The 14,469-nt window shown below is 41.3% G+C and overlaps 1 protein-coding gene across 1 annotated transcript; it reads right to left on the bottom strand.

The window, feature by feature from the left end:
• Positions 1-505: 505 nt before the first annotated feature.
• On the bottom strand, positions 506-12,798 carry gclc (glutamate-cysteine ligase, catalytic subunit). The gene is made up of 16 exons (XM_026189143.2): positions 12,156-12,798; positions 10,926-11,038; positions 7,345-7,527; positions 7,088-7,201; positions 6,764-6,822; positions 6,415-6,551; positions 6,226-6,300; positions 5,571-5,687; positions 4,292-4,430; positions 4,081-4,193; positions 3,886-3,978; positions 3,646-3,750; positions 3,458-3,539; positions 3,265-3,374; positions 1,809-1,929; positions 506-1,709 (listed from the first exon to the last, which is right to left on the bottom strand). The coding sequence occupies exons 1-16, from the start codon at positions 12,303-12,305 to the stop codon at positions 1,528-1,530; spliced, it is 1,893 nt and encodes a 630-aa protein (XP_026044928.2). The 5' UTR covers positions 12,306-12,798; the 3' UTR covers positions 506-1,527.
• Positions 12,799-14,469: the final 1,671 nt, after the last annotated feature.

Here is a 14,469-nt window from a genome sequence, read left to right as displayed (position 1 = left end):
AACATTGATTGCAGCACATCATCATGCCAACAGCACATTAGCTGCAGATTACTGTCAGAAGAGCATGATTGTCCTCTTGTTATGAGTACACAGTGTGAACCTGATATTTGTGCACAGCCTATAATCATGCATCAATTCAGACCAGGGCATTTTATTTTAAAGAGAACATTGGGTCCTAGGGCTTTGATTTCTTTTGCAGGATAAGTAGGCCTGTACCAACCACAATCGTTATCTTTATCCTGGAGGTCAAACCGAGGTAATGCTCTCATCTGTCACTGTTGTGTGAAACGCTGGTTCAATACCACCATCTTGTGGGTGACAAGGTTCAGGACTTCTACAACAGAAGGTGACCAAAACAGAAAAAATATTGAAACGCGCACTATTCCTTAAAAGGTCAACTCTAGAGCCGTTATTAATTCACTGCAAAGTGTAGGTTGGTTCCAAGGCTTCTGCATCATATTTGAGCAAAATGAAATGGGACTCCATTAAATAGAAACCCATGAGCTTACTGTTGCACAGATTTATTTTAAAACAGCATCAGATTGCAAACAATTGTTTACCACTTGAATGCAACACCAAATTTAAAGGTCCCACTACAACGTCAGCCAGTTCATTCTCATTCCACGGGGGGAATCTGATAATGAGGTTTTTGTCAAAGTTGGCGGTGTGTCACATGAGACAGGTCAGTCACATCCAGTCCATCTTTTTTAAAAATTTGCCTCCACATTGCAGGATTACCACTGCAAAGGGATTCACGTCCTCCCAACACAAAAACAGTTTTTAATGCCCGCATATGATCAAGTAGTTTCACTTTAGTGCCTATATGCGACAGAGTACTGATTGGTTCTCACTCAAACACATCCCCCAACCAACAAGTGATAGTAAACAAAACAAAAACAAGTGAAAACAAAGTAATCTGAGTGGGGGGGAAGAAAGTGAACTTCATGATCTCCAGGCTGACAAACCTGCCCCAGATGTTGTAGATCTCACGGTCCTCTCACATTGAGTACCACCACCAAACCAATACATTGTGCGTTACTATGACTGGCAGTCAACGGTATCTAATTTATGACCTCCCCGGGATGAGAACGGATTGGGTCAGCAGCGCAAAGCAAACATGTCATATAAATGTATTTTAAAAAGGCAAAAAGAAAAAGTTGTGTTAATGTTTTAAAGAGCTGAAGTACAGTATTTACAGGAGATTAAAAGCAGACTACTGTACAACTCTTTGCTACATTTACATTCTCACAGATAGGCTTAATTTCCAGATAAAAATAAATACACATCTGATTTCTATTACCCTTTGCATGTCTTATTGCTCATCTATTAAAATAACATTGTAATCATAAAAATCTCATACAGTATATACACACACATATGTCTGAAGCAGGTGCATTTCTTTACATTACACACATGCCGGTTTGCATTCTCATATGATTGGACCTCTTCTGTTCCGAGCCACACCTTTGGTCTTTCTTTACATGCATGTTTGTATCATCTACAATATTTTTTGCCCTCCTCTCTCGTTTACTGGGATCTGTTAACTGGGTTGCCAATGAGCTCAGGGCACTGCTCCTCTCCTTTAGCAATCCTGTCGCACTTCCTGAGCAGGTCGTAGTTGATCTTGTCGGTTATGATGCTGTCCTGCTTGTAGTCGGGGTGCTTCGCGACAAATTCCCTCATCCACTTGGCCATGGTCATCAGTTCACCTATTTAACATCAGGAGAAGTCGTTTAGGGAGCGTTACAAGGAGAAAAATGCTTTTGCTTATGAGACTACTCAGTATTAACCTTTTAATGACACTTTACCTGAGGCACGTTTCTTTATGAGCTTCAGATAATTCAAGATGGTGCACCTGGTGTCCACATCCACCTCCATGTTTTCCAGGTAGCAGTTAAGTATTGGGATAAGCCCTTGAAATACTCCCTCCTGATGATTGAAAAAAGAAAAGAAAAAAAAGAAACAAAATGCTGAAGTCTCCTCAGCAGGATAGAAAAAGAAAACTTAAACTACTGCAACTACAAACCCTTCCAGATTATTTCAAGAGATTTAAAAACAGATACCCTTGCGGCCAAAACTTTTAATATTGTAAATGTCTCTCTTTTATTTGTATAACAAAGCTCCTTTAAAATTGGATAACTCAAGTCTGCGGGTTTCATTTCATCTACATGCATCTGCAAACAATGTTTTCTTCACAGGCAGAAATATTGTTCCTCCATCTCCATCCCAGAGTTTGGCTACTAAAATACATCTGCATGTTAGTTTTAATCAATACGATGATAACTGAGGGCAGCTTTATTGTCTTATCACTTGTATAGTGCTCCATCCAAAAGCTGGTTCATGAATAATGACAACTTATAGTTGAGAACATCATCAGGTTTTAAAATCAATAAAATTCAACTCTGTTCAATTCATTTTTATTTGTGTAATAGTCAAATCAGTGCTCTGTATACTCTAAGGTAAAGACCCTATCAGAAAGAAAACCCCAATAATCCTCTAGCACTTGGCGACAGTGGGAAGGAAAAACTCCCTTTAACAGGAAAAAACCCCTCTGGCAAGACCAGGTCATGGAAGGGACAGACATCTGCCATGACCAGACCAAGGTGAGGGGAAAGAAGAGAAAAGGAGAGCAGACGGGAGTGTACATCTGCTTCTGCCAAATATTTCTTATGTTAAAAGATTCCCAACACACCACTGCCAACTGCTGCTGGATGAAGATCGTTAGGTTTCTATTTGTTAAATTGCATGGCCTGACAATATTAAGTGCCTTGCAATAACTGCTATTGGAGTTTGGCATCGTAAATCTAGGAATCCCTTTTCTAATCTTCTGAATCAACTTCTCAGGGAAATGGCTAATTTACTGGGTTTGTTGTTGAAGCAGTGGTTATCGAAGCAAAAATGAACTCTTCTCTCTGCAGGTCCTCATTTTTGTCTAGAGATACAATCCCCCCCAGCTCAGTCACGGTCTGATGAAAGTCAGTTGTCGTCTAATGCATTTTTGCTCTTCACAGCAACGGTTAACCTGCATGCAACTAATGCCTCAAACGTGACTGGCCTATACTTGCACTACAAGTATAAATCTGTCATTACAGACTGAAAACAGGATTTAAAAAAAAATAAGTTAAAAATAAAAAGAAAGAAGGGATCGTGACTTAAAAAAGGTGAACTGAAATAAAATGACAGATACGGTCGTTCAACATCATTTTCCTATTGAGTCATTACCACCAGCATAGCTCACACGTCATGTGCAGGAGAATAACTCACCTTTCCATTGATGATTGTGTCAATGCTCATCAGTGTGTACTCCTCATTGGCACCATCAGACTCCAAGCCGTTTTGAGCAGACGCGGTGCCATCGAGCACCGGGTTGCAGCCTGCAAAATAAATATATCAGCTGCTTCAGTCTGAGGCCTTGACAACAAGCGCAGATCCAAAGATAAACTGTTTTTTTAAGCACCTTTAAAGATGTCCTTGCGGAAGTAAAACATGCCTTCCTGGACAGCGTTTCTCTTCTGCGCGACCTTCATGTTTTCATCCACCTAATAAAAGACACTTCCTGTATCAGATCACTGTGTACAAAAATTCACAACCCTACTCACTGGTTAATTTCCTTTTTTAGAAAAAGAACTGTGGGGTTGTTATCACCTTTGACAGCGGGATTATGAAGTCCAGTTTGTAGGACAGGATCACACGGGTCAGCAGGACCACAAACACCACATATGCAGCGTTTTCAAAGTCAGTGAGCTGCACCTGGAAAGAAAGGGCAAAAAAAAAAAAATTAATAATAATAATAATAATAATAATAATAATAATAAGACGACAACTCACCACATCACTGAATTTGAAAGCAGATTACAACAAAACAGTCAAAGAGGTGAGCAGTACCTCCATGGGGCGGAACTCGACTCTCCAGCCGATATCAGAGTTTGGAGGGGGAGGTTTGAACCTCATCGTCTGCCAGTTGGTTGATTGGAGGTTCTGCAAGAAGTCTGAATGAATATTCGTGTACACTGCAGCCATGTGTATACTGCATTTTTACATGCAGGTGGCCCTCTTCTAAAAAATCATTTAAATTCTCACCTCAAAGTGATCGGACTCGTTCTCGTCATCCAAGTGTATTTTCTCCTCAAAGACAGAGAGTGGGTCTCGTATAAAAAGATGCGCTATGTGCTGGGCCAGGAGCTTGTCGATGCCTATTCACACAGAATGCATTATTCATTTCATTACTGCGCGATCATCTCGTTTAGAATTTCCCCCGTGGCTAAAACGTTTGTATTTTCAGAATCAGTACCTGCACTCAGCAGCTGCTTGTAGATCTCCTCGTCTATCGTCAAATCAATGTCATTGTACTTTTCCCCACAGCAGGACAGGTAGCTGTCAATGGAATCATACCTCGACTTGAAGATCCTGTATTTGTTGTTTTTTAAAGGCTGCAAGGAAAGAAAAACATTTCGTTACTGCTTCACTTTCACTTCAACAAACTATAATAAAAAGTAACGTAGTAATGAAAATAAAAAGTTGGCTCTTTACAAGGTTAGATGAGAAGCATCATAAGCATAAGAAAAAGGGGGGAAAAAAAGCAGTTAGTAAAGTAGTAGTTGATGACAAGAAATTTACGGCAGAAATTTGTGTTTGACTAAAACCTATTTTAAATCCACTACTGCCACTTGATAGGACTCAGCACAACACTCAAACTGCATAGACCATCAGTGGTCCTCTGGCCATTTTACTATACATATTTATCATTTAAGTTACAACAGCCATCATTACAAATTATTTTTAAACACATGTAAGAAAGTCTGTATAATCTGAAATCTGAGCATACTCAGTCACTGCAGTGGTTATAATACAACTTCCAGTGTTTTGTTCCTTGCACCTTTATGCAAAAGCATTATGCAAAAGCAGAAATGCATCTTAGTTTGGCCTCTACACACAGATGTGACACTGCACTTCATTATAGGAGGAACGACGAGAGATTAGTTTCCAGGAAGCATGAAAGCACATGATGCAACACATGACTGACATAAACTTTACAAATAAAAGGGTCAAGCCATGATGTAGAGTGCCTACTGTCACTACTGACACCGGCTGGACTAGAAATACTAGAAATACAGTGAGTAAATAAAGCTACTCACTTTCATTCGAGGTTTTTAAATCTGATCAGTACCCTGAACTAAAATGACGGCCTGAACTGGGTTTTCTGAGCTCAGCTCATCTGGCATCATCAAGCATGAAAAGGTTATGCTGACCTGCAGCTCACGCACTCTTTGCAGTTAGTTTCACAGTCTCATATCATATTAAACTGCTTGAAAGCACTGTCAGAAAACTGCACTCAAAAGAAAAAAAACATTCAAACTTTGTTGGGAAATCTCCCTAGTAACTTAGTTTCACCATTGCACTCGGGTTACTTCCGTGGATCTCAAGAGCTAATGACTTTAGATGTCAGAAACAGGAACACAAAAAGCCCCTTTTAAATCCAACAACTCACCAGAAGTCTGCCTCTACAAATGAATAAAACACATTTATAAAGTCATGGCTACTCCTGGCCGTTTTCAGGTCCACCTGCTCACCTTTAGCCCGCGCTCCTCCTGCGTCCTGTCGTCCACCGAAGCAGAAATAACTCCCCAGCGACAGTCGATGTCTGACACATGGCCTCTGTAGAAGGGTGAGGCTGCACTCAGTGCCATCTGGTAAAGAGTGAAAACTCTCTTTAGTGCGTTTAAAGGAAATGTGGGTTCAAATAAATAAAATCGATGCAAATTTGTTAAAAAAAACAAAAACAAAACAACCCAACAAAAAACGAGCAACCTCCTTAAATAGCTGTTAAGAACCCAACAGCGCTTCAGAGCTTCTAACAAATCAAATGAATGCATATCAAAGAGGTGACTGCATCAACAAAATACCAAAAATTTGCATAAATATGTATTTATAACACTTGGTTTGTTTGCAGGTTTTACTATTTGCATTCCCCTGCATGGAGTGTGCATCTACTGTAGAGCCACAGACAGTGTTTATTTACAGCATCCATTATGTCAGTGTGGTCTGTTTTTGGCTTCTTAGACGTCACATCTACTATAGCACAGCAAAAACTGCAGGTTCTAAAGCTGCTACAGCATCAAGCGCATAAATAGCTTGATAAGCAGTTGAAAAAGTCCTGCTGAGAATGAGGTCAGTTACGGAAACATAATATATGACAGGAAGCAAGTGTTTTGTTTATCCACTCACCACAATGGGGCAGAATGTTGCTAGTTGGTCATAAAGATACCTTGCCTCATCAATGCTGCAAGCCTGGAATGTCACCTGCAAAAGCATCGTAAAAATAGGATGAAGTACACTTATAAGTTACTTATTAGGAATGTGAAGCTGACAAAGACAACCAGACGTGGCACGCTGCTCGGTCAGTTCATTCACTACCTGCAGACAGCAGTTGCCCATGCCGAAGCCCATGGCATCCATGTAGATATGGTCAGGCAGAGCCGCCCTCGCCGCTTCGCCATCATCCTCAGGAAACTCTTCCACAAACGGAGATGGAGTGCACTTGTCTTTGAAAACTAAAGAAATTTGGTCACATGCATTTATTCCACAATGTCTTAAAGGCAAATGAATCACATAAAAAAAACAAAAAAAACCCAACACAACTTTAACTCCATTTACAGTAGCTTACAGATGTGTTCGACTCTGACCACATCTACAGGTCGCAATTGTTGCTTATCACAAAAAAAAAACAAGAATATAAAAATATCCTCAATTCAGTCAGACTTACTTGGCACATTTATTACAACTTTTTCTCCCCTTCTGTGACGTATGTTTCTGGTTAGAGTGCTGAAAAAAACCCGTAAAAAATGCAAGTAAAATGTATTTATTTATACAGCACTTTTCACAGATTAAAAAAATAATAATAAAGTGCTACACAATAAAAACACAAGAAGCAAAAGTATGACATCACAATCTAAAAGGTAATAAAAATCACATGTAACCATGTGGATATTTCCTGCCCATCAGTTTCTGATCCATTTTGCTCAACTAACTCCAAAATTTCTAATTAAACACATCTAAACTGTACTGACATTACAACCATGAAGCCTACCTGAATCTCGGGTGTCTGTTGATGGCTTCATCGGGGAAAAACAGCGACTTGGACACTCCTGTTTCAACAGGAGTTGGTCGGTACTCTGGTTTGGTGAAACCCGGGCAGCCTAACCTGAACAAAACCATCACATAACGCAACATTAAAAAGCTGCGGCTGACATTTATTAGAACAATCCCATATCAGCTTATAGATTCACATTTGTATTGACTTCCTTTATGAGGGTAAAAACCTTTGATCAGTATAAACTGAAGCACCTTGGAAATGCGGTGACGGTGCAGAGCGTTTCTCTGGGGTTCAGGACAGACGACGCCTCGCGCCGCCTCTTCCTCATGTTGCCCTCAACAGTGTTGAACTCTGACATTGTCCCGCCGTATGGCTGACCTGGAGTTCCCTCGATCATGTAGCTACCATACTCTGGTCTCCACAGTGTGGGGTGACTGCAAAAACACACAAAGTGTATTATTAAGCTACAACACTTAGAGGTCAGGCTGGAAAAAAAGCCCCTGGTTTCAGTATCACGATGACCTTTCTGATTAAATAAACGGACTGCTCTCCCTTTATCATACGTCGGGCGTAATCCTGGCAGGGGCAAATGAACGCGACACATTTGTGCTTCTGAGCCTGCTCTTTGGTGTGTGCGACAGAGGGGCAGTAATGAGGAATGCATCGGCTCTACTATTCCCACTGTCACTGGTATTTCCCCTGGGTGAAGTTGGCTACACAGATTTAGACCGATGTCATGGGCTGCAAGCAAACATAACACTCAGGAGCCTGTACAAACACATTTACAGCGACTGCAGAGATGGCACTACAGATTAGACATGCAAACAGTATTCCCAGGAGGAGCTCATCAGGGGGGAAATACCTTGGCATCACCTTGGAGATGTCAGTCAGTCATCAACAAAACTTTTGTAACAGATTAATTTCCGCGTCACATATTTTTAAAGCCACCTAAACGACGCTAAAAAAGGGCACATCACAGAAACACTGTGCTGTACATTTTTTTGTTTTTAACAAGTGTGCTACGCACCCTTTTCTTGTGCTGCAATATTAATTGAACTATTGAGCAGAAAGACTGGAAGATTCAAGCTTTGGTACCATGTGCAGGGAGCCTGTGGGGCTGTGCCAAAATCAAACAGAATAACTCAAAGCTCTGAGTCGGGGAGATGTGTCTCTTCCAGTTAACTGCTTGTGCAAAGACAATGTGATCAACAGAGAGTCTCTGTGCATGTTCTGTATGGACACTTTTTTTTTTTTTATAACCTTAGGTTAAAAACTTCTGATGAGATAAAACAAGACAACCATGTTTGACTGTTTAAGACTGTAGTTTTTAGAGTGTATAGTAAAAAAACAAAACAAAAAAAAAACAAACTACTGATCTCAGGAGCGTTTCACAGCAAAAATACTCAAGATTTCTGTTAATGGCACCAACTTGTGTGATTTGAGGAAAAACAAAAACAAACAAATACTCAAATACAGTGAATGGAAACAGCTGATTGAGAGTGAAAAACAGGATGAGACAGGAGGGTCTGACTCCTGCCTGCACACTCAGAATGGGACATTCAACTCAACTGCACTTCTCAGGTGCTTTTGTTTAAGTGTGTGTGTATACATGTAAATAAAAAAACATGTAAAAAACGTTTAGCATTTTATTTTTGTGGGAATAAGCTGCCACAGAACTCTGTTGAACATTGCACATTAAACTAAATGTTCTGCAACAGCTGGAGGAATAGGGAGCTAGAGCAGGGCGATATGGCCAAAAATATTTATCACGATATAGATTTGAAAATTTGCGATAACGATATAACTGACGATATAATTGATGCGAGACAAAATACAACTCCACAACATTACTAGCGCAAAAAGACAACCTTCCATTTATTTTCACTTAAACAAGAAGCTGGTTTTTATGTACATTAAAGCTTTATAAAAATGTAACAGTGCAAATGCAAATTCCTTGCTGAAAGTTTAACCAAAAGGCATTTCCAGTAGAAACGGGCTGACATATCCTGAGCATAACCATGTATAATATCCACTGAAGTTAAAAAGAGGTGCTTTGCAACATTAAACTGCAGTGTGCAGTACGTATTTTTCGGACCACAAGGTGCACAGGATTATAAGGCACATTAAGCGAAACAAAGCAGTCAGATAAATCAAACTTTATTAAACTCATTCTTCTTGCTTCCTCCACTTCTGTACCATTGATTCATTAATGTTGAATTCTCTGGCAGCTGCTCTATTCCCATGTTGTTGCAGTATATTAATGACTAACCTCGTATTGTGGATGGATTATCTCAGTTGTTCTCCTGACTGAAGTTTGGTCCGTTTACAGCATCCTGCCATGCGATTGCATTTGTCTCTAACCATGAGGAACCTTCACGTTAACTTTTATAAGTGGAAAAGTGTTAGTGTTCGTCCTCCAGCTTCACTGTTTATGTTATGCTAACATAGCTGTGTCGCTAGCGATTACGTAGCACACCATTATATACCAGCTAGCCCAACTTCAGTAACCCTACAAACGTCACTGCTGTTTAGTTTCCTGTCTTCATTTATGTTGGAAGTGATAGCAGAGCTGTACGTTTGAATTTTTTCAGAAATCTCTCAGTCAGAACATGCTATATCATTCTTGGGTAACTAGCGAAACTAGCGAGCTAACTTCCGCTAGCTTCCTGTTAACTTCTAACTCCGTTAAATGTAATAAATTTTGTTTTAATGGATGCCTGGAAGTTAAACTTCATAGTTACACCTGGTAAAGCAGCAATGCTGATCGTTTTATTAAAGATGAAAGACTTTAGACAGCTTAACTCTCAGTGATGCTGCAGTGTTCGTTTGACCTGAAATATACGGAGTTTAGGACCCAGTTTACTCCCAGATTTAAGAGCATCTTAGTCCGACAAATACGACAATAACAACGGCCGCTTGCATGTTCTGCAAAAAAAATGTGCTTTGTCGTGTATCTGACGGACAAACACAAAACCAGTTCCACATCACTGAAGTTGCACCATTTGTACAAACCAATTCTGGTTCATCTGTTTCACTCAACAATCGGCCATGTGCGTATGAAAACAAAGGCAGTGCGCATGCGCGTTTTACTCATATTCTATCGCGATATTTCATTTTCCTATCGTTGCCTAACATTATACCTGTATTACCGTGAACGGTATAATATGGCCCAACCCTATAGGGAGCTGTAATTTCTAATGCATAAGACCTCCACTGAGCAGCTATAGCATCTGTTACTTTAAGTCACATTGATGCATATCAAAAAGAAGTGTTTTCTCTTAACTGCTGCACTTCCAATTTAAGTTATAAAAAAGCCGCCATGCACCAACTCAGGAGCTTTCACTGAGGCTGATAACAAAACAAATACAAAAAGAAAGTGTCCACCTGCAATGCATGCTGATTTAACCTTTATACAGCATCTCATCTCACTCCTCCTCTTCTTATTATCCCACTGTGTCATAAGCAAAGCAAAATCCGCCATTAATCTCTCAGCTTACATTTATTCAAAACAAACAGACAGCCTTTTTGTCACAGCTCCTGACATTTGAGGTGTGGCATTTATTCAAATGTTTTTCATATTCTAGTTTTGTGTGTTGCCATTTCAGTGCAACAACACAGTGTCTCCTCCACAGTGTAGTGGTTTACACATTCGCCTAACGAGTAAAAGATCCCCAGTTTAATATTGGGAGGAGACACAAAGGAGAAAACAACACTAGCCAAGTAAATTATGAACATCTTTCATCTTTTAGTAGCATATGCAACTGAACACACACACACACACACACACACACACACACACACACACACACACACACACACACAGTGTACCTACTTGGGGTTTATGTTTTCTCCCTGGTCCTGCAGAGTTGCTAAAACATCTCCACCATTCAGGACGAGGTGAACCTTCTCATCCTTGTCGTCAAACTCCACCAACATGTATTCAACCTAAAAGCAAAACGATCAAAGACAGAATTAGACAAATACTGTATTTAAAGTACTTGCCTGATTTTTTTTTATTTTTTTAAATAAACACCAGACTTTCCATCGGCGCTATAGATGCCATCACATCAATTCCAATTCATCAGTTACATTTCCTTGACTTTTGACTCTGCTACCCTGTAATCCCCTGTCTGAAAGAGGGATTAATCTATAACAACAGCATTCCACATGGTTTGAAATCAAAATACTTTGTTCAAGCTGTACAGATTTTTGTGGCTGGTGACGGATGAAGAGATGTGAAGTTTTGAATGAAAATGTAAGAAAACCACAGCGAGCAACAGACAAACCCACATACATTGCATAGTAGCCATTAAGTTACCATCCACACAATAAGGAGTGTCCTCATGTGGTAGCAGGCATGCCAGCAGTGTAAGCAGTAAGGGAAAATAAATGAGTGTTGGACCACCACCAGTGACAAAGCTGGACTTCTGTTTTGTCATGTTTTTTGCTCACGGCTCTCTTCAACTCTTATTCAACGCTCCCCAACACCTGACTTAAAAGTCAAAACTGGCTCCATGTCTAAAATTGCTGCCCATAAAGCAGGAAACCTTTTCTTTTAATTTACAGAAAATGTCCTGCTTTATTTATTTTATGGTGGACACATGAAAAACTGAAAATTCTATATCAGACAAACACGAACTTTTCTGTCATTTAATTGTTTATCTATTACTTAATTACTTGTGTGTAGGCAGAGTAGGGCAAGCTGTAATATATGTAAAAATACAGTTAAAAGTCCAAAACTTATGCCTTCCTTTGAAATTTTCCAAATATGGCCAGAGGGTCGGATTGGAGTCTTTGCCTGGCCAATTCTGGAACCCGGGCCTTATGTTTGCCACCGTTGGTATACAGTATCAAAGAGCTGCAGGATTTGTTGCAGTTACATGTGTATGTGCTGCAGTCGGTCAAGGTGCGCGCGCGCGCACACACACACACACACACACACACACACACAATATTAGTCTATCAACACAGGACCACTGTTGCATCATGCCCAGCCGCATTACTAATAGATTAAAAGCATTAACAGACAACACCAGCATTAATATTATTCCACAATCCTTACCTCATCGCCCCACTTTAGCACATCTTTCTGACGATCCTTCAGTTTGTTGTAGATGTTGAGAAACTGGATGATACCGTGTTTTCTAATGTGGTCAGCATACTTTCGGGTTTCTTCCCAATTCAGTGGAGATCCCTGTGACAGTAGACCCATCGCACACGCTGACTGCAGGTATAAAGTGACCGCTGTTCGGCTCTTGCTGCCTGCTTTCTATTTAAACGGCACGCCGGGCGATAGCTAGCTAGCTCGTCTGTCCAGGTGGGAGAGCTCGCATGAAGCGTCGGTTAAAACAAGCGGCAGAGTATGGAGGGCTTTCAACAGAGCCGCGGGCTGAATGAAGGATCTCTTGGGGTTTCTAAGCAACAACGTGCCCTGTCGGTAACCTCAGCTGGACGTCCAAAAGAAACAGGCCCCTGCTCATCACTTGCTAATGCCTCGTTAGCTCGGTACCGTGAGTTAATAACTCCGCACCCGCTGCTAAACGGACGACTTAGTGCCTGGTGACACCAGCTCGGTAAACAGTTACGGACTGAAGCCAGTAAAAGCGCAGCTATATGGGGGGGGAATGACAGCGACGTGCGCCGGTAGAGAAGTCTGTGTTTCGGAACCACTCTGCCGCACGCAGTCGCTCAGTGTTGTTCATATGAACGCCCTCCTACTTCAACACACGTGACATCTTCAGGCGGAGCGTAGCGTGGAGTTGCGTCACTATGACTCAGCAATCTTCGCTTCGAGTCTCCGCCCACCAAGCCGTCAATCATAGCGAGCACCAGGGCACGTTCAAGAGCGAGATGCCGTAGATATAACATTCGTCCATATTACAGTTTTTCGCAAATGCTAAAACAGATTTCACAAACGTTTCCACCATGTTCCCCAATGTCTAAACACAACACCCCTTTCTAAAGCTACATAAATACAACCACACCTTCCCACTGCAAAACTCAAACTTTCACACCAAAAGAGCAGCTTGAAGCTTTCAAAAAAAATGTAAACACTATACACATCATTACACACTACAGCAAAACAATTGAAAACACAATGCTCAATTTGTGAAAAGGTTCTTTGTTTCATAACTGCCAATGCATATTTTTTATAAACCATACAGTAACGGATTGTCGTAGATCTCTGCAGAGGATTAGGCATTTAGATTTGTGAGTTTCATATGAAGAGTATAAATCTATAGAAAATCTTGCATGTACGTACACTACTGTAACACAACTGAATGCAAAAACAGAATCTATTGTACACAACAGTACTCCTGAAAACATGATCAGGGTGTGAAGCTTTTGGTTTTTTTTAAAATTTATTATTTTTTATTTACATTATTCACACCACAATCACTGTGCGGCATCATGTCGCTGAGCTGCATTGGGCCACATCACCTCACCCACATCGCAGGCTATATTGTCTCTTGCCAGGCACCGCAGGAAAAACGCCCTGGAATGGCGAATCCATCCTTGGAAGGCCTCCGCTGGGATGTCAACACAGGCCAGCTCCATTGCCCTTAGGAGGTTCTCTCTTGTGTATGGTTGTCTGTCATAAACCTTCCATCTCCACGATGAGAAGAACTCCTCTATAGGGTTCAGGAAAGGGAAGTAAGGTGGCAGACAGACGTTTAAAAAGTTGTCACCGTTGGTGGTGAACCGCTCTCTGATTTGGTTTGTTCTGTGGAAGCGGACATCGTCCCAAATGATCTAAAGAAAGAAACATGTGTTGTCAATTGACATGTGTTACAATACAGTCACAATTGATATGAAACCAATAGACTACTTTCACAGGTTTGTAAAACTGTATTGTGACAAAGAAAGCAATCGAGTACAATACCTATTGTGTTGTCTGAATGCCCTGATAATGGTGGCCACGGTGAACCTACTCAGGTTTGGACGGACTCTTAGTCCTGCTTCAGCCATTGTCATGCCATGGACAATGACATGGTCAGTGACTGTTGCTCGCATCTCATCCGTAAAGATGGTGCGAGGTTGTCTTGCTCTCCCTCCTGGGCCTGCTCCTCTTCTTCCAGGGCCAGCTCTTCTTCCAGGGCCAGCTCTTCTTCCAGGGCCAGCTCTTCTTCCAGGGCCAGCTCTTCTTCCAGGGCCAGCTCTTCTTCCAGGGCCAGCTCTTCTTCCAGGGCCAGCTCTTCTTCCAGGGCCAGCTCTTCTTCCAGGGCCAGCTCTTCTTCCAGGGCCAGCTCTTCTTCCAGGGCCAGCTCTTCTTCCAGGGCCAGCTCTTCTTCCAGGGCCAGCTCTTCTTCCAGGGCCAGCTCTTCTTCCAGGGCCAGCTCTTCTTCCAGGGCCAGCTCTTCTTCCAGGGCCAGCTC

This window comes from Astatotilapia calliptera, chromosome 13 (assembly GCF_964374335.1).
Source record: "Astatotilapia calliptera chromosome 13, fAstCal68.1, whole genome shotgun sequence".
NCBI classification, from domain to species: domain Eukaryota; kingdom Metazoa; phylum Chordata; class Actinopteri; order Cichliformes; family Cichlidae; genus Astatotilapia; species Astatotilapia calliptera.
Note: the sequence above shows the minus strand (reverse complement) of the source record. Positions and strands in the feature narration are given on the sequence as shown.